General features: G+C 39.8%; 1 protein-coding gene across 1 annotated transcript in view; it reads right to left on the bottom strand.

Annotated features, from left to right (window-relative positions):
* Positions 1–18,691, bottom strand: part of ADAM23 (ADAM metallopeptidase domain 23) — a 144,337-nt gene that overhangs the window by 31,224 nt on the left and 94,422 nt on the right. The window contains exons 10-17 of the mRNA XM_006082750.3: positions 16,476–16,639; positions 14,928–15,012; positions 13,925–14,015; positions 11,576–11,624; positions 9,302–9,401; positions 5,662–5,733; positions 4,964–5,053; positions 3,828–3,908 (exon numbers count right to left, since the gene is read on the bottom strand). Of these exons, the coding sequence (XP_006082812.2) occupies positions 3,828–3,908; positions 4,964–5,053; positions 5,662–5,733; positions 9,302–9,401; positions 11,576–11,624; positions 13,925–14,015; positions 14,928–15,012; positions 16,476–16,639 (732 nt within the window). The remainder of the gene's footprint in view (positions 1–3,827; positions 3,909–4,963; positions 5,054–5,661; positions 5,734–9,301; positions 9,402–11,575; positions 11,625–13,924; positions 14,016–14,927; positions 15,013–16,475; positions 16,640–18,691) is intronic.

The following is an 18,691-nucleotide window of genomic DNA, read 5'->3' as shown; positions in this document are numbered from 1 at the left end:
CAGAACTAATTTAGAATTGCTAAGAAGCAGTAACTTATTAAGGAACACGTTGAGATCAAGTGCTTGGATTCTACATCTTTCTACAGATTATCTGACTCTTATATAAGCTTTTATTCACCACAGCTTTTCATTCAACCTGATGGTGACTATTCAAAGGATATAATTACCAGCCCCCAAACCTGGCATACTGGGCCAACTACACAAAAAACAGAGATCCCTGTGGTCTCTTTCATTCATCCAAATCCACTCAAAACACAGTCATTATCGTATTAATCAACTAACATTAATTATTCACTTACTTCAAGACAAATACAACCACACTGAGCAAAAATGAAAAAGAAATGCCGCTACCATAATAGGCACATCAGGGTCTAAAATTAATTTGTCATATTTGTGATGTTTCAATAGGAAAGAACTCACAGAATTCTTTACTAATGAAAAAAAATGCTTTACTTCACCTAATTATAAGCTGTCATAGCTACATGCAAGAAGATTTCCAATCAATTTATGTTCCGTTTAAGCTAATAAAAGCCAGTTGCTTATCGTTGAAACGTTTAACAAGGGAAATTATGAAATGTTTTATGGTCTCTGGAGACACTTAAAGCAGAAGAACCATAAATCTGTGTACTTTATGCTGCCCATGCAGTAATACGCCTTCGGTACAGCTCTGGTCTCTAAAGGCCATGCCAGCCCCAACCTTTATGCTGTACAAAGGGTTCACTTGAGGCAGACTGTAACAGCGCAGTAGCAGTTAAATGGGCTTATTTTAAATTGTGTTCTACTACCCATTTGGATGACATACTTCATGGTGCTAACAAAAAAACATTTCCCACATCTTCCTAAAACATCTTTGTCATATCATCCAGTATTGTTTGCCAAGGAGTTCTCTCAGTATTGTTTATTCTGTTATAAATTGTGAACTTAGAAGGCAGCTCAGGCCTTGGCTGGGTGCTCAGTTGGTTGGAGCGTCATTCTGATACACCAAGGTTGCGGATTTGATCCCCAGTCAGGGCACATACAAGAATCAACCAATGAATGCATACGTGGAATAACAAATTAGTCTCTCTCTCTCTTTCTCTTCCTCTCTCTCTCTAAACTTAATAAATAAATAAAAATAAAAGTAGCTCAAAGGCATCAGTTAATGCTAATATCAAAATTAAGCAAAAACATACTATGAGATAAAAGAGATAAAGTCATAATGCCAACAATACTGATTCTCAGAGATGCAGAAATTCTCAGAGGTCACCATTTCTTAATCATTATTAATATCAATTAAATTCAAAGTTTTCTGCCTCTTACAAAGCCAAAGAATTTGAGGGCATTTAACTCTTTTTCCACCAGTGATCTATTTCAGGTTCATTCTGGTCATATAAAGAAATTACTAGTAACAGAACATGTTATTCTAATATGCCACTGAGAAATTGACAGTACAGTTTTTACCTTAGATAAATGAGATTAAAAAGAACATTTAAAAAATTTAGACAATAAAATATTCAGTTGACCACAGAGCCCTTATTATAAAAGCCTTATTTCTGGTAAATTCTATGGCAATTCAAGAATTAAAAGTTGAAATGGAAACAAACAGACTTCTAAAAGAGCTAAATACAATATAATACAGACCCAAAACATTATATGATGGGTATAAAAATAGTATTATCCTATAAAACCAAAAATATAACACAGTGGAACGGTAATTCATGAATGTCAGTACACTTGCCATGAAACATAGAGTCCACAATTCTTATACTTTGCCACTATATTATAAGAAAATTACAAAGAATCCGATTTACAATTTTAAATATAAGAAAGAGATACAGCTTGGCCAGTCCAGCTCAGTGGTTGAGCACTGACCTATGAACCAGGAGGTCATGGTTCAATTCCAGGTCAGAGCATAGGGCCTGGGTTTTGGGCTCGATCCCCAGTGTGGGGCGTGCAGGAGGCAGCCAATCAATGTTTCTCTCTCATCATTGACGTTTCTATCTCTCTGTCCCTCTCCCTTACTCTCTGAAATCAATAAAAATATACAAGGGGAAAAAAAGAGATGCACAGAAAAACCATAAAAGAACAGCCTGAACAAATTTCAAGTGTACCATATCCTTACAAGGGTCCATTTGGATGGAGTCTCATGATATATACCGAGAACTTCCAAAGAGATCAATTAGGAACCTTTGTTTCCCTCTCCTCTAGTCCTTTCAGTGAAGGAAATTCAGTGTAACTCCAGCCACTCTCTGCTCTTTATTCACTTCTTCCCCAGCAGGTAGAGTGGTTGACTGGTTGATAAACTAGAGAGGAATAATTGGGCATTCTGGCTCAGTTCTGCCATTCTCTCTTGCCTACTCACATAAATCATACTCTCTCTACATGACATGTAAGGCAAGGCCAGGCTCTGCAGGGAGAGGCCACTCCAGACCCAATTTTCTCAATTACCGGTTCTACAGCCTGAACCTGGGATCTATAAAGAGGCCCATTTAGCCTCACACTAAGCTACGACTTTTATCTTGGCCATTTTCAATAACAAAAATGATATTCTGGCCTCCATCTGTACTCTATTTATTGGTAGCTCCTTGGATAGCACAAAACCTGGCAATAGGTAACTCTACTCCTAGAAACTTACCCTAATTAGCTAACTCACAACAAGAAAACAGACTTAAAAATGCATAAAGGTATTCACTGTCACATTAATTCTAATTCTAAAAAGTTGCCAAAAATCTATAAATATCCACCACTGGATACAGAAATCAACTAGTACACATGACAGGCTCTCACGCAACCGTAAAAAGGATTTTTATGTAATAAAGATGTCACGGTGTGGGAAAATGCTTTTAAGTGATGTCAGAATGAATATGAAGGTCCAGTGAAATCTAGAGTTCTTACCAAGTTCCTACCTGTCCTGATTCCTGGCTTCCTCTCTGAAGGTTCCCACGCATCTCCTCTCTTTCATTCCTTTTCTTGAAGAAGCCAAGCTCCTGTACCTGCTGCTTTCTGCCAAACTTCTTCTTAGCTGTTTCTACTTAAATGCCTACCCCTCCAAGAAAATATACCCGACCACTCCACCTAAAACCCCCACTCCCTCGGTTTTTGCACACCGCCTGATTTTATGCTTAGCTCTTACCACCGCTGGTATTTTTGTTCACTTGCTTGCTTTTCTCCACCGAGCAGAATGTAAGCTCCAGAAGAGCAAGCACTTGTCCATCGTGACCCTCTCACATCCCAACTTTCACAGCAGTGCTTGCCATATAGTAGGTGCTCAAAAAATGTTCATACGAATGACAAATAAAGACTTGAAATAACATGACCTAAATGTTTAAAAGCATACAAATCACTTAAAGAAGGAATGCTACAAGTCAACATTAATTATATGTTATAATAATTTTAATGTGAGAAGATCACGCCAAAGCACATCGGCCACGCCACCAGACAGGTACAGAGCGGAGAGGGCAGGACTCCTGCTCCCAGTCCCACTTCACCCAGAGCAGTGCTGCTTGCTTCCTGCTTTCTATCTTGGGCTCCCATCCAAAATTTTGTGGGGTTTTTTTTAAAAAAGGGGTTTTGTGGCTTAAAAATGTTTGTAAACAGTACATTAGTGCTTCATTAGTGTAGAAAGAAGAATCAATTAGTTGGGTATAAACCATATAAAAGGAACTAATTATGAAAAGGAAACTTGGAAGAAAAAGAGATTTCTAAAATAAAGGCAGGCTGGAAAACTACTAGAAAACAAAACAAAAACCAAAGGAGCCAAAGCATATTCACACACGTAATCCAAATGGAAAGCTTTAAAATGTGCATTTACACGTAAAATGTGTTACCTAAACCTCAGTTTGCCATACCTGGCCCGAGTCCCCAGTGCAGTACTCGGTAATATCACACCCATTCACAGCATCCCGACATTCATATCCTCTTGGCTGAAACTGCAAGTTGAAATCCAATGTTAGGAGCTAGTATTAATTAATCTTCCTTAAAGTCAGCATTCTGATGTTCACCAGTAATTTTGGTACTCTCTCACAACCATCACCAAACTCTTTGTATGAATTAGCAAGGTAGCTGCAGAATGAAGGCAAGGCCCAGTTCTCACTCTTTGTAGTAAATATGAATCATTAACCAAGACAGTAAATGTTTGGATTTCAAAACCCACTGTCTCAGAGTATTATTTTTAAAAAACAATGTAATGGCAACTATGTAAAGAAGAAACACTGGTGTGGCTAGAGACAAAAGAGCGGCAAAACACTAAAATACAAACATTTAAGATTTCTCTGGAGGTTTATGTATCCACCCAATGTTTACTAATTAACTTTATGAACTTGGATGTTAATCTTGCTTTAACTAAATATATACAATCAAATGTCAATGGTTCCCTTCAGTAACACCAGTGGATGCCTACTGTATACAAGGCATTTGGTTGGTCTGATTGGGGATAAGTAAAAGATTAAGGAATTACCTTCAAGCAACTTATAACCTGGTAGGGGACATAAGGTGAGTATAAACTAAGCTGTAATCTTCTAGAATACCATATGTATAATACCCATTAATATTGAATAAAATGATCAAATTGTGTAATTCTATAGGTAAAAGAAATATTAGAGGTTTTTATAGATGAGAAAAGAAAATATTTTTTAAAGGACTTTTTAAAAATTAACTGGTCTCTATAGGTAGAAGTAACTGTGTGTCTACACACATATAGACATACATTCATACATGACTTCCTTATCTAGCTTTTTTGCCTTGGTAGGGGATTTAAAAAGCCAAGTGTAAAACTATGAGCACTAGCTTTTATGCTCAGAGTCTAAAATAAAAAGACCACAGGAACTGTCCCTCTTCTATTCAACCATCTAACCTGGTTTTCATCTGCGTTAACAGGGCAACTCTTAATGTTTATTTTAGAAGGATTACATTTTTTAAATGCATACATTGAGATATTTGGCCCCTATGTCAATGAAAAGAATGATGAAGCTGTCAGGAAACTCACCAGACATGAGGTATTGTTGCAGCAGGGCCCGTCGCTGCAGTGGGCCCCATTGGAGAGAGAGCACTTCTTACAGCACAAACCATAGCATTCCTAGAAAAAGCACTTGGCGTGAGTAAGTCAGGATGCTTCCCCACTGGTCCATTCAACATTCTCTCCACGTATGACTGAGGCATAATCCAGACGAGGGGATTCATACAATAGTAAGCAAATACTTCAGGAAAGAATTAATCACTTGGACAATGACAGAGTCCTTCCTGCCATATTTCTCAACAAAGCATGATCTTCTATGAAAGGGCTTCTCTACCAAAATGTCACCTTATTCCTTAGCGGGCATCCCACCCTTGGCTAGCTCTATTACATTCTGAATACTCAACCTAGTTTTATAGAGACAAGAATAATACACAACGCAGAAGGACTGTTTCGTGATTTGGTAAAACCTGTCTGGGGTAGCTGTGAGCTATGAATTTTTAAGAGGTAGGGAATTTGATTAGAAGGATCCACGAGGTTTTCTCAGACAGGGCCATAAGGACATGATTAATTCTAATGCTGTGTCTGAGCTGGGATTAAGCATTGATGAGCAAGATCAGAAAGAAAGGCAGCGAGACCAGTGAATGATATTGCAGGTGTCTCACTAATGCTATTCGTGTTTGCTCTGCGTAGGTGCTGTGCTGAAGGTAAAAAAGAACTCTTATACCTACCACATGGAAACCACAATCACATTCCTCCCCAGCTTCTACGTATCCATTTCCACATTCTGTGGGCTCAAACAGCTGAGGCCATTAGGGAGAGAAAGGAAAAACATTTTAATTTATCACAGAAAATCAGCACACCAATCAGGCCACATATATGGCCCTTCAATCAGCTATCCCGTGATGTTCTTTTGTGATCTGTTGCAATGGTATCTTATAGATGATGTCTGTGTGGGAAATACTGTTCACTTATTAATAATACTTATAAAACCCATGTCTTATTTTTTAAATATATTTTTATTGATTTCAGAGAGGAAGGGGGAGAGGGAGAGGGAGAGGGAGGCAGAGAGAGAGAGAGAGAAACATCAATGATGAGAGAGAATCATTGATCGGCTGCCTGCTACACACCCCCTACTGGGGATCAACCCCACAACCCGGGCACCGGGGACCCTTCAGTCCGCAGACCGAAGCTCTATCCACTGAGCCAAACCGGTAGGGCTAAAACCCATATTTTAAATGGGGCAATATCTCTTGGAGGATTCTATGGTGGTGGGCTCCAGAGGTGACCTCCATCATCACAGTTACTTTTTATGGAGATAAGCTGTCAACAAGAATGGATCACTTCTCACATTTGCTAATGGAGCTAAGGTGCATTGCTAAGAAGGCTCATATATCTAATTTGCTGACTTATCTCAAGCCAGCTGAGAAGACATCAAAATTGTCAAAAGGATAAAAATGTTTCAGTCCAGCCAAACGTGATATACACAATCAAGCAAACACAAATAAGCTTAGGATAAAATGTGGCTGGAAATCCACTCCCATCATTCTCATTGAAAATAAATCCATACTGCCTGAAGCATGTTAAGTACATACGCAGACATATACATGGATGTACAGAAATCCCTCAGTCCTTCCAGGAGCAATGAAGTGTCAAATGTCAACAATAAACCACCCTCTGATGCCATGAACTTGCTCACCAGATAAACACTATTGCAACCAATTGTGGAGGCAGTTGATTGTTTATGGGAACCATTCCTACTTCCCTTAACCTGGGCAAGATTTCTCTGTGCATGTCCAGCACACTCCAACCCAAATCTCAGAGCCATGAGTAGGAGAGGGAGAAAGAGACTCCTTCCCCACCAACATCACACACCCAAGCCAGGGGTGGCTTCCACTGAGTCCACCTGAGAAAGATCTGATCCCCCTTCCACTTCCAGGAAGGAGAACTATTATAAGAAACAAGGAAGATTTCCAGGAGACTTGGGTGGGACTCCCCAGCGGGCAAGTCCAATGAATGAAATCAACAGTCCTAATGCCTGCGGTATTTTGATCAGCAAGCAGGAGAAAATGGAAAAGGGAAGGGCAGACCGGAACATGTAACCTTAGGACTCTCCTCTTGAGACAGGTCACTGCGGCACACCACATGGGAAACATGGCCTTGGGGAGGTTCCCACGGCACAAAAAAGATGCACACGGGTCATGTAAAAACACATAAAACATGCATCCATACAGTCATTGACTGAAAACACTTGGAAAAAGTCAGTTCTTTGCTACATACATAAAAACTCTTTCACTGGAATCCAAAGGGGCTTTTTACAAAACATGCTAATATGCCGTTTCCAGAGAAAAACAATTTCATGTTTACTAACTTTTAAAATTAAAGGTAGATGGTTACTTTTAAGTTTCCAGCTTACTGGAATCATTTTCTCTCTGCTCACAGGCAATGTCAGACATCTAGTGATGGATCCTTATACACACACTCAAAATCTTAACCTTTCCCAACAACTCAGTGTTGTTGCCTCACGTGTGATGCTTATAATTAGTTGGTGAGCTGCAAGGCAGGTAAAATTGGCCACATGCATTGCATTCAAAATACCAGTTGCTCACATTAATTCATCATTACTCACTGCATCCATTTTATACACTCTGGAGTTGTCAGGATTCTGTTGCATTGAGATGAATGTCATAAAAGGCAGGCAGCCAAGTTTTAATGATGCAAGTTCACTTTAAAATTCCTATTTCTTTTTCTGCAGCCTTACTGAGATTCTATACAAATGTCAGGCATCAAACTACCATCCCCTGGCTATAGCAGTATCACTTGATTATGGGGATAGGAATAAATTATTCTGTCAGTTACCCACATTAGTACTGATTTTTTTAAACGGCTAACATGATTTCACTGCTCTCTCAATTTGCAGAGTGTTAAACACTTTGTATAGCAATGGACTTGTTTTGACTTAAAGGAAATATGAAATGTGCAATGTTAGAATGTCTATACCATCTGCTAATTAGCACCAACCCTGTCTTTTTGTCTGTTGAGCAACTTCTTCCAAACATATTACTATAGGTCTGTAGTCCTGTACCAAAAGCTTTATGTCTGGTGAATTTGAGGATTCTGGCTTTTCTGGATTTTAGAAAAGTATGATGCGATTACCATGTTCCATGTAATAACCCTGAGGGGCCTGCTGGATGCCCTATAATCAAACACATTAATATTTCCACAGCAAGACTTACAAATGTTCACACTATGAGGGATAATGATTTTCAGTTCAGGACAAGTGTCACTGTCCATTGTGTCTTCTGCAAACTAATAAAAATGCTTCCAGTTTTCAGAGCTTTTGAATGAAGGAATTTGTGGATAAGGGATTATGACACTGTATATATGAACTTCAATGAAATGTCAATTGACAATGTGGACCTTCCCAAGTAAAGAGACTGTATAATATAAATATATATATGTGTTAATGGGATCCATAAATACTTGGCCCATTTTTGTTGCTGATATTAGAAATGCTTCTTTTCTGGGAGAATAGACTATGAGAGAGAGGAAGGAAGGAAGGAAAGAAGGGAGGGAGGGAGGGAGGGAGGGAGGGAGGGAGGGAGGGAGGGAGGGAGGGGAAGAAAGGCCCGGCTGGTGTGGTTCAGTGGTTGAGCACTGACCCATGGACCAAGAGGTCCTCGGTTTGACTTGACCTAACCCCAATAGAGGGCTGTTCAGGAGGCAGCCAATCAATGTGTTTCTCTCATTGATGTTTCTGTCTCTCTATCCCTCTCCCTTCCTCTCTCTGAATATCAATAAAAATATATTTTAAAAAAAGAAAGATAGGATGGATGGAAGGATGGAGGGAGGAGAGGAGGGGATGGGAAGGGAAGGAAGAAGAGGAGAAGGGAAAGGGAAGGGAAGGTGAGGGGAGGAGAGGAGAGGGCCAAGACATTAGTTATACCCCTAGAGAGAATGTTAAGGCCAAATGGAATTTTTGTCAGAGAAATAAGTTAAAGCAATATATCTTAATGTAATCCACTATTTCTTAGTAGCAGGCTAAAATCCCTAACCTGAAATTTCAAATATATTTTAATTAAAAGACTGTTTCGGGGAGAGGGTTGGGAGAGGGTGCAGCAGCTAGCGCTAAAAAACAGATTCAGAACAGTAAAATTATAGTTCATTTAAACAGGTCTCAGTCTTCAACATGAGAAAGCCTTTGGTAACTAAATATTAACCTATTGACAACAACCCTGCTTTCCAAGACAAGTATCTGATACTTGGCACTATTCCATTGTGTGTGTGTGTGTGTGTGTGTGTGAGAGAGAGAGAGAGAGAGAGAGAGAGAGAGAGAGAGAGAGAGAATATTACACTTCCTAAGTTACTAACCTTTGTTGGCCTGTTGAAAAGGCAGGCTCCACCCCCTCTCTGTAAAAAGTCTCTATATTCCAAAATGCTGCACTTTGAGAATTTTCTGGAATGGGATACCCTGAGGAAATAAAGAATCAATTATGTAGATAACTTCCCAAAAGAAGTCATCGGAGAAGAAAATTAAAACCCTGGATTTAGAACAAAATGTTCACTCTGGACTCAGATGATTCTACACAAATTTTGACAAGGTACTTATGTTCAAATCGGCAAAGTATGTGTGATCGAGTTTATAAAAATAACCTGGGGGCTAGGGGACAACCTCCTCAGCATCCAAGCTTTTCCATCCCTGGCTTTCAAAGACTTTTTGAAAAGCTCATCACAAAACTTCTTCGTTAAGCCTGTATTTTAAAATGTGGTCATTTTTATTGCTCTGTCTCAGTAAAGGTAGGCACTTTTTTGCCTCTGTCCTGAATAAAAAGACCTCAGGAACCCACTGGATTTTTTTTTTTGAGGAGGGAGTTGTAAGGGTCAATTATTAATGATTGTATAATGCAAGCTTCCACAAAACAATTCCGGTAAACAAGAAAACCCTAAAAGAATGTATTAGGCCATATATATCTGTGTGTACATGCATATATGCTTTTAGTGTACACACACACAATACAAACAGAATTAGGGTAAGCTCCTGTGAATAATAGCTCCCTGTTCTCAATCACAAATACTATTATTAGGTGACATTCATGATTTAGTAGGATTACAATATGAGCTGCTCTATGATTTGATTAATCAAATTACTATCTCTATGTCAGTCAGTACATAGGGGAATGTTATACACATAGTCAAGGTTAAACTAAATCACGCACATTAATTCCTTGAGCATATTTGTAATAGTCCTTGATTTGAAATTTGAAAGGCCACTTATGCCAGGAGGTAATCCAATAATTCTCTGTATCCTGATATGAGGGCAGTGTATGGAAGAAGGTGAAATCTGCCATTGTTGACAGTGATCTCTTACAAGAACTACACAGAAATGTGTACTTGAAAAAATAAATATTAATGTTAGTTTTATCATATCCTATCTGTAGTCTCAAAAAATTCATTTAAAGGGGATCAAATACATGGTGACGGAAGATGATCTGACTTTGGATGGTGGGCACACAATGCAATATGAAGATCATATATCATAAAAATTTATACTTGAAACTTATACAATCTTATTAACAAATGTCACCCCAATAAACTTAATAAAAAGAAAAAAGTCATTTTGAAATTGGGAGTTTAGATACCAACCTATAGAACCAATATTATAAGTAGTGTTACTTTCCTATAGCAGTCCTCCAAAAAGCCTGCTTAAAAGCCAAAATATTACTAAACTATGGTTCAACAGCAAGGGGCTATGCCGTTTCTGTGTTCTAAAATAGCAGGCAGAATGGCTGACTCCCCCTGCAAACCCTCATGCTCACACTCCTGTCTGTCCTATGAGCTGAACTCCTGGTGGGAGAATAAGGAAAGGTCTCTGTCCAAACAGCTCAGGTTTCTGGCAACTGGGGCGCTTAGGGATGGGGGTAGCACTAGAAATGGCCGATGTGTTGAGCAGATGTTGGGAATGGGGCCAAGAAGTAGGAGGGGCACAAGGTGAGAAACCTCTCCCATCTATAAGGAGAAGATTCTAGCGCAGGGGCCTTGGGACAGAGGTTGCCCTGGGGGAAGGGTCCCTGGGAAAGAGGACAATGTTTCCAGGCCTGGGTGCACAGAGCAATGGCAGCTCTGGGACAGAGAGGAGGTAGGTGAGGAAATGTTCAAATGTCTATCAGTAGAAGACTACCTAATTTAGACATGATCTGTCTTAATAATAAAAAAAATTATTGGTTATATAAGCAGTACAGTACAATTTTTATTACAGCAACATATCTATTGGCGAGTTCCTTAAGATATAAATTGATGACTAAATTGGTTTTCACTGACTGCTTCAGGTAGACAACCAGCTTTTATTCTAAGTGTACTGAAAAATTAATATCTCTATTAAACTTAGAAGCATTTAATACTGTGCTATCTTTAAGGGTTAATAGACGTAGAAGTAGTTACTATATCTTACACTGATCATCAACTTTAAATAAAAAATTAAAACATAAAGTAAATTAGTCCTTTCATCTTTAAAATATCAGATAATTAATTATTGAATTTATACTAAGTGCTTAGCTTAAAAGGCCAGTACCGAGAGATTGTGTATCTAATTATATGCAGCAATTGCAGTGAAAGACATTCATCAAACGCACGTATATGAAAATTTACCCTGTTTCCTCCATTATGCAGCCTCCCCAGGATTCTGTGCAGTCACATTCTAGTCCAAAGAAACAAAGCAACAGAAGAAAAGAGAAACAACGAAAGTCACATCTGTCATTTGCATTACAGCTCTTCAATAATTTCTTAATTCTAATTCCACTCCTAGGTACAGACAGTGACGTCTCACAGAGCAAAATCGACTTCCTTTAAATCAATACGTCTTCATTCTTTCCAGAAGTAAAGGTCACCTCCTAACAGCCGGCAAGAAATACAATTGTGCCTCTCCTCGTTATTGTAACTCAGAGAACTCAATTAAATTCCTCGTTCCAATGTTGAATGAAAAGTACCCTGGTCTGGACCACAGAAAGCCTGAGCCGTGGTCCCAGTTCTCCTTGGTGAAAGGGTCCCATAGGGAAGCGACTTAGCATGTCTTGGGGTTCAGAGTTTCCACCTCTAAAATGGGGAAGGCGTCTCTCTGCTTAGATGCCAGGGTGGTCCTGGGGCTCACATGACGTGGTAACCTGTGAGCTCTCTGTCCACTGCACTGCTCTATGGCACAAATGCAATGAGCCATCATCGCCGTCCTGCTCCCAGAGCATACTGGAAGTTAAAGCGTCCAATTTGCTATGGTCAGAACAGGGACTGGCCAGAGACTTGAAGAACGCTATGCTAAACGGTTTGGTAAGAGAGAGCCATCTAAAACAGACATGTAGATAATCATTTACATTCAATAACAATCATTAGCATAGATACCAAAGACTGACATATTGATATTGTGAGGGGCTATTCTTGTCACTTATTTTTCCCTATTCTCTTTTCTATCATAATTTTAAAGAAAGACTCCCAAATTGATTTTTTTATCATCAAAAGCTCAAAACTAATAATTATCTAGCTAAACAAACAATTCACAAAGGAATTAAGAATTTTAGGAAGGAAGGAACTATGCCAGGCACTAATGAACACTATTTCTCTCCCTATTCCATCATCCAACTCAGTACCACCTCTCAGCTGACCCCAGCACTGGCCTCTTCCTGGCTTCAGGGTTTTCAGTTAAGGTAGGAAACCTGGTCCTACTCCTTTCTGGTTTGAAGGCATCTAAGCCAGCTGATGAACCTCCTTTGGTGTGTACTGTTTTCTTGGGAAAGCAAATACTCTGAGCAAGATGTTGATAAATGCAAGTCTGGAGATAAGTGCCACTAGACTTAACATATCCATAATGTGATGCCCATCGAGAGCATCGAGAAGCTCCTGGATATTTACTTCAAGTTTCCATAATACCATGCATTCAGGACAATTATTTGATAGTAGTCAAAAAGTATCAAATGTAAACGTTAAGGTACATTTCCATTCTTTCCTCCTTTGGGGAGGTTGGGGAGCGGGAATGTTTACGCCTGGTGTCTGATATTTTCACAGGGGGAGGAAACTTCCATTTCATTCCAAAGTAAGAGAATAATTTGAGCGAACACCTTGGTCTTTCCTTCCATGGGATTACATTATGTGAGTCCTGGGCACTTTTGCCTTCTACCACAAAATGTATTAGAAATTATATTTTATTATTGTGTTGGTATAAAGAGGAATATAATCCACAGTGGATTTTATTCTGATTTTTAAAGAAATTAAAATTTTTCATGGACCCCTAACACTACTGTGGGCCTTAGACACTCTGTCACTGGAAACTCAGGTCTGCCTTTCCATCCACCTCTCGTCTGATCAACAACCAGAGGAACACCCCCCTCCTCCCCCCCCCCCGGGGCACTGGCTACATTTTCCTACCGGCTAGGATCTGTGGCTCTGTTTGCACTCCTCTAGGCCCTGCCTGCCCACTAGAGTATATCCTCTACCACCTGCCCCCATGCTCACAAGGCCCTGGATCAGGGCCTCCTGTCCGGGAGGCTTCTTCTCTATCTTTTCTTGCTAGGACTGGTGGATGAGTTTAATTAGAGGTAGGTAGGTAGGTAAGTTGAGTTTGAGCTCCTTTTTGACTCTAGATCTAAGCTATTTCCTGATCCACCTGTACTCTTATTAAACTAGTGATGGAGCCCCCTGGGGCATCGTGTGTCTATACTCAGGTGGTTAGAACCCAAAGGGTGAGGTGTCACCACCCCCAACACTCCACAGTATGAGAACGCTGATCACACTCTGAGAAAGTGAGTATGCTTTTGGGGACTTTGAAAAAAAGACATTTCTACAACCCAAACATAATAGGAATTACCTTGAGTTGCTCATCTTATCATTGTTTTAGAGAAAGGAGATATACTACAATTAAACTACAATGACTTAGAAAAGAAGCATATGTATTTGTTAACTGGTCATGCATTACACAGACACGCAGGTGAGTAAGAAGGTCGGTGTACATACTTGGCTTTCTGCTAGAAGGTTCCCATTGGATTCCAAGGTTCTGAGCCAGGCTCTGCGATAATACTTGTGCCACTGCCATTGGAAGACCATACTGTTTTTCAGAGTTGAAAGTGTGTGGGAAACATTTGAGAGAGTGCACAAAACTAGTTATTATTTCTTCATCATCACCATATAACACCTCAGTTCCCTAAGAGCCTCATAGCATCAGAAAGCAGCATCTGCTCCTTTATCACTTCTTCCTGGCAACTGGGCCCAGGAAGCAGAAAGCCTCTGTTACTACATGGCACCTCTCCAAACCTTATGCTCTCCTCTCACATGATATTGTAACATACAAGTCATAAAAGGTTGTGCCCCAACTCAACTCATATCAAACCAAGAATAAATTCAACTTCCTAGAAGCATGTCAAGAGGACTCCACTGAAAGGTGGTCATGAGGATGAGCTGGAATACTCTGGTATGGCTCAAGGTTTAGATACAGTTGGTTCGGCTTTTCGGGTGCGACTGCCACCTGTTATCAGAATTTTCTTTACATAAATGAAGATACTGAGATTAAGGAAATAATTGCTTCAATTACTTCTATAGATAGGTAGAAGGCATAAATATAAAATAATTACATAGGGACAAAACAGAGATGCTGAGTAGATACAATCACAAATTCTTTCATATAAATAAGTTAAACCTAACTTGGGCAAAAGAGCATTATAATTTTCAAAAATAATTGTAAGGGATTAACAAGCTTGTAAAAATGTGTCTATAGAGGCCAAAAAAACCTCTTTGGCTTGTACTTGCCTGATCAAAAGGAAAACTATCATTATAAAATGAAACAATACCTCTTTTCCTACAAGGTTTATTTATTAATATAAACATCCATACTGTATTCCCATCATCATCATTCTAAACAGGCCTGAGGAAGGATGTGAACTGGGCCACGGGGCGGGGTGGGAGGGGGATCAGATCAGATGCAAAGATAAAGCTCTACTTTCAGAACCCTGACAAGTTTTACCTCATTCACACCAACTCCCCTTGTGCGAGAACATACACCTCCGAAGTAACTCAGACTGCTCCTCTTATAGTGGAATGTCACGCGCCTTAAGGAAGAAAATTGGTATTAGGAAGCCAACGTAGTGACCATCACGTAAGCTCTCCCCAAACATGTCTACTCTCCTACATTGAACACCCCCAAACCATCCTCCTTCACAATAATCAAAAACTGCATTTTAAAAACATTGAAATTCATGCTGTCATAAAAACCTTTAAATTGATGCTATGTTAATAATCTCAGTTGAGCAAATATTAACTGAGCACCTACTAAGCATCATGTACGAGCTCAGGAATTGAGAACACAAACTCTTGATTTTCTTCCAATAGAGACTACCTAGTAGTTATACAAAATATTGCTGATTATTACAAAATGTTGATTAAAGACTGGAAGAAGAGAAAGTAAACAGTAAAGGTGAGAGGAAAGGAAGGAAACTTTGATTGGTTTGATCCCAGGAGAGAACCTTAGAGAACTGTCTGAAAACAGCCTCATCGTATGTGGGGAACACCTATTACACACCAGAAAATATGGTACCTCTGTTCCTCAGTGATAGTTCAATGTTATTCAATAATTCACTTGAAAAGTCTCTATTTCCTAGCCTCTCTTGCAGCTCAATATGGCCATATGAGTAAGATTTAGCAGCCCTGGCCTGTGTTCCTCAGCACAGAGCTTAGGCCCGCTCACCAAAGAGTCTCAGATTCGATGGCCAGTCAAGGGTTCATCCCCAGCGCAATTGGGGCACATGTGGGAGGCAACCAATTGATGCGTCTCTCTCACATCTATGTTTCTGTTTTTCTCTCTCTCTCTTCCCCTTCCTCCCCTCCACTCTCTCTAAAAATCAATGGAAAAAATATCCTCAGGTGAGGATTTAAAAAAAAAAATTAACAAATGATTTCTTGGTGACACTCATGTGTGCAAGCTTTCAGGAAATCTGCTTCAAAGGAATTAATTCAGCGGGAAGGCATGCCTTCTTACAATCCTCCAGGACCATCATTCCTGCCCTGTAATAAAGGCTGGAGCACCAGCAACCACCTTGAATCACGAGGTGACCTTGCGGATGGAAGGTCTGAAGGTAGGGATATGCTCTGAAGGTAGATCTAATGACGATGGAACCAGCAGCCTCCCAGCACCAGACAGCCTTCCTCCATGCTTCTCATTTAATGGAGAGAGGAATCAACATCACTCTCTTTTTTTCTTTTAATATATTTTTATTGATTTCAGAGAGAAAGGGAGAGGGAGAGAGAGATAGAAACATCAATGATGAGAGAGTATTACCCATCGGCCGCCTCCTGGATGCCCCCTACTGGGGATCAAGCCCACAACCCAGGCATGTGCCCCTGACTGGAATCGAACCTGGGACCTTTCAGTCCACAGGCCGACGCTCTATCCACCGAGCCAAACCAGCTAGGGCTCAACATCAGTCTTGTTCAAAATTGATATATTGATATAGAACTTAACTCATAAATGTCAAAATAAAAGACAAATGTCAAACCAAAGATGGGGGGCACATACGAGATGAGATGCACAGCATCAGCGTGCTGCTTGATACGCTGCCGGTATTTGGAGAATTCATGGAGCATCTGCACAAGGTTGGTGGTGATGTCGATGTGATCCTTCTCAGTCCAGGTCTCCACAGCCACTAGGACAACCCTGGTATTGAGCTGCTCCTTGTAAATCTGAGGGGACACAACAGGACAGGTGCAGGGGGGAAACACTGGGTTAAACGTGCACAATCAGTGATTCCGAGTCAGCGGGAAGATGGGAGGGGAGGGGAGAGGAGAACACGAGGTCATAATTGGCTCATTCGAGAGAATCTTCATTTCCTTTCCATTTTCCAAGAGCAACAATAACAATGAACAATCACACAATTTGGCCTCTCCTATAAGATTGTTTTCATCTGAAATCAGCACCGTTAGTGGCCAGGCATCTCACTTCAGGATAGATGGGAGGGATGTCAAGATTCTAAAGCCTGGATATAAATTCAAAACAGGGTTCAGAAAAAACATCCTCTCAAACCTCATAGGAGGTTAACAGGTTGGAACCAAATTCATCAGCCCTGGGTAGTGTAGTATGACCAGTTATTCCTACAAGACTGGAACAGATCACTAAATCCTTGGATAAGCACCAACCGCATGGCTGGCTTGCCCTTGGACGCTTTGTGAAATGAAAAGTAAAATAACACTGGGAAAGAATCCCAGAGCCGAGGCCAGAAGAGGAAAGAGCAGATTTGTATCACCATTTCACCTTCACCACAGGGTGGCATCACTCACAGCGTTTCCATTGTGTCTCTCCGCTCTCTTTCTCTACTTCAGGCCCGGTAGCTAAATAATTCACATAATTAAGCAATTTCAATGAATGTTGTCATTTTGTCCTATTTTCAAGCTAATTAAGAAAATAACGGCTGACCTTTGAACACACTGCAGAGCGGGAGTCGCAGCATGCCTAAATCAACCTGAAGCAGAAATGATTTTTACAAGGAGCAAGTGAAATGTAATGTCTTTTCAAAATCAATTGTTCAGCTTCAGAACCTTATATGGCAATCCAAAATACAAATTACACTTTGCAAGATGTGATTCGGTTCAATCATGCTGAAATGACTAACAGAGGAATGCTGCCAAGTAAACAGCTTTGGCAGGGGAAAAGGTGTGTTTAATATTCTCATTTCCATATTCACTTATAATTTTCCTCTCAGAAGACTGACAAGAGCTGAAATTAAAGGAAACCAGGTACAAAGTGGCTTTCAGAATTTCAATCCTAACTCCATACGACACTCTGTGCCCCTCCAGCTGTGCCTACCAGGCATTCTAGGCTAAGAGTCTTTATAGGGTTGGGGGTTTTGGACTGTTTAAAGGGCAGAAAAGAAGGCAGTTCTTTGGAGAAAATAAGTATCATTTAAGTATTCGGCAATTTATAAAAAGGTTTTTCCCCCCTAGTTAAGAGGGAACATAACAATAAATATCAGATTAAAATATATTTAGCTGAACAAACTAGCACTTAACATTGGAATACACAAAGTAGTATGCTATCTTTAATTGATGACTAGTCTAATGAGCAATTTATTGGAACACAATGAATAATATTCACATCTACGGAGTGCCTACCTAACAGGAAAAAGCAAGAAAATCTTAACCATCATTCCCTGTAATTTACAAAATAAGAGAAAAAATTATCAACATAAGAGTTTTTAGTTCGAGGTCTTTGTAAGGAGATATGTATTTTACTGTTTCAAATTAGTTTTGTGTGGGGACACACTTAATTCTGTCACCTGGAAATGAAGTCTGAAGCATTCTACTAAGGGGAACAGTAAGAAGATAAATTTGAGTTCTTTTAAAAAAATTATTTTTGTATTTCCTATACCCTTCAAACATGGTCCACCTCAATCTATTAGTGTGCTTCTGCAATATGTTTAAGTCAATAAGCTCAATTGATTATTACGAACAAAGTCTCCTTTGTCAGGTTGAATTGACACTCTTCTTGGTAGCTAATTTTCTCCAGGATTTTTGTCCTCCTTAAGCTCTGGAGACAATGAGGTCCAGACATCACTTAGAAGCAACTCTCATGGATTTTTGGAATTCCATGAATAACTCAACAGTCCCCTGAAACTCTGACAACACTACTCTTTGTGAAGCAGACCACTCTATAATTCCTCAGCCAGATGAACTTAAGGATGGCATTTTCACTTTTGCTCAAGCAAGAACTAAAGTAACAAGTAAGCACATAGAGAGATA

Source organism: Myotis lucifugus, unplaced genomic scaffold (assembly GCF_000147115.1).
Source record: "Myotis lucifugus unplaced genomic scaffold, Myoluc2.0 scaffold_3, whole genome shotgun sequence".
NCBI lineage: Eukaryota > Metazoa > Chordata > Mammalia > Chiroptera > Vespertilionidae > Myotis > Myotis lucifugus.
The sequence above is the reverse complement of the archived record's forward strand: the minus strand, read 5'-3'. Positions and strand labels throughout refer to the sequence as shown.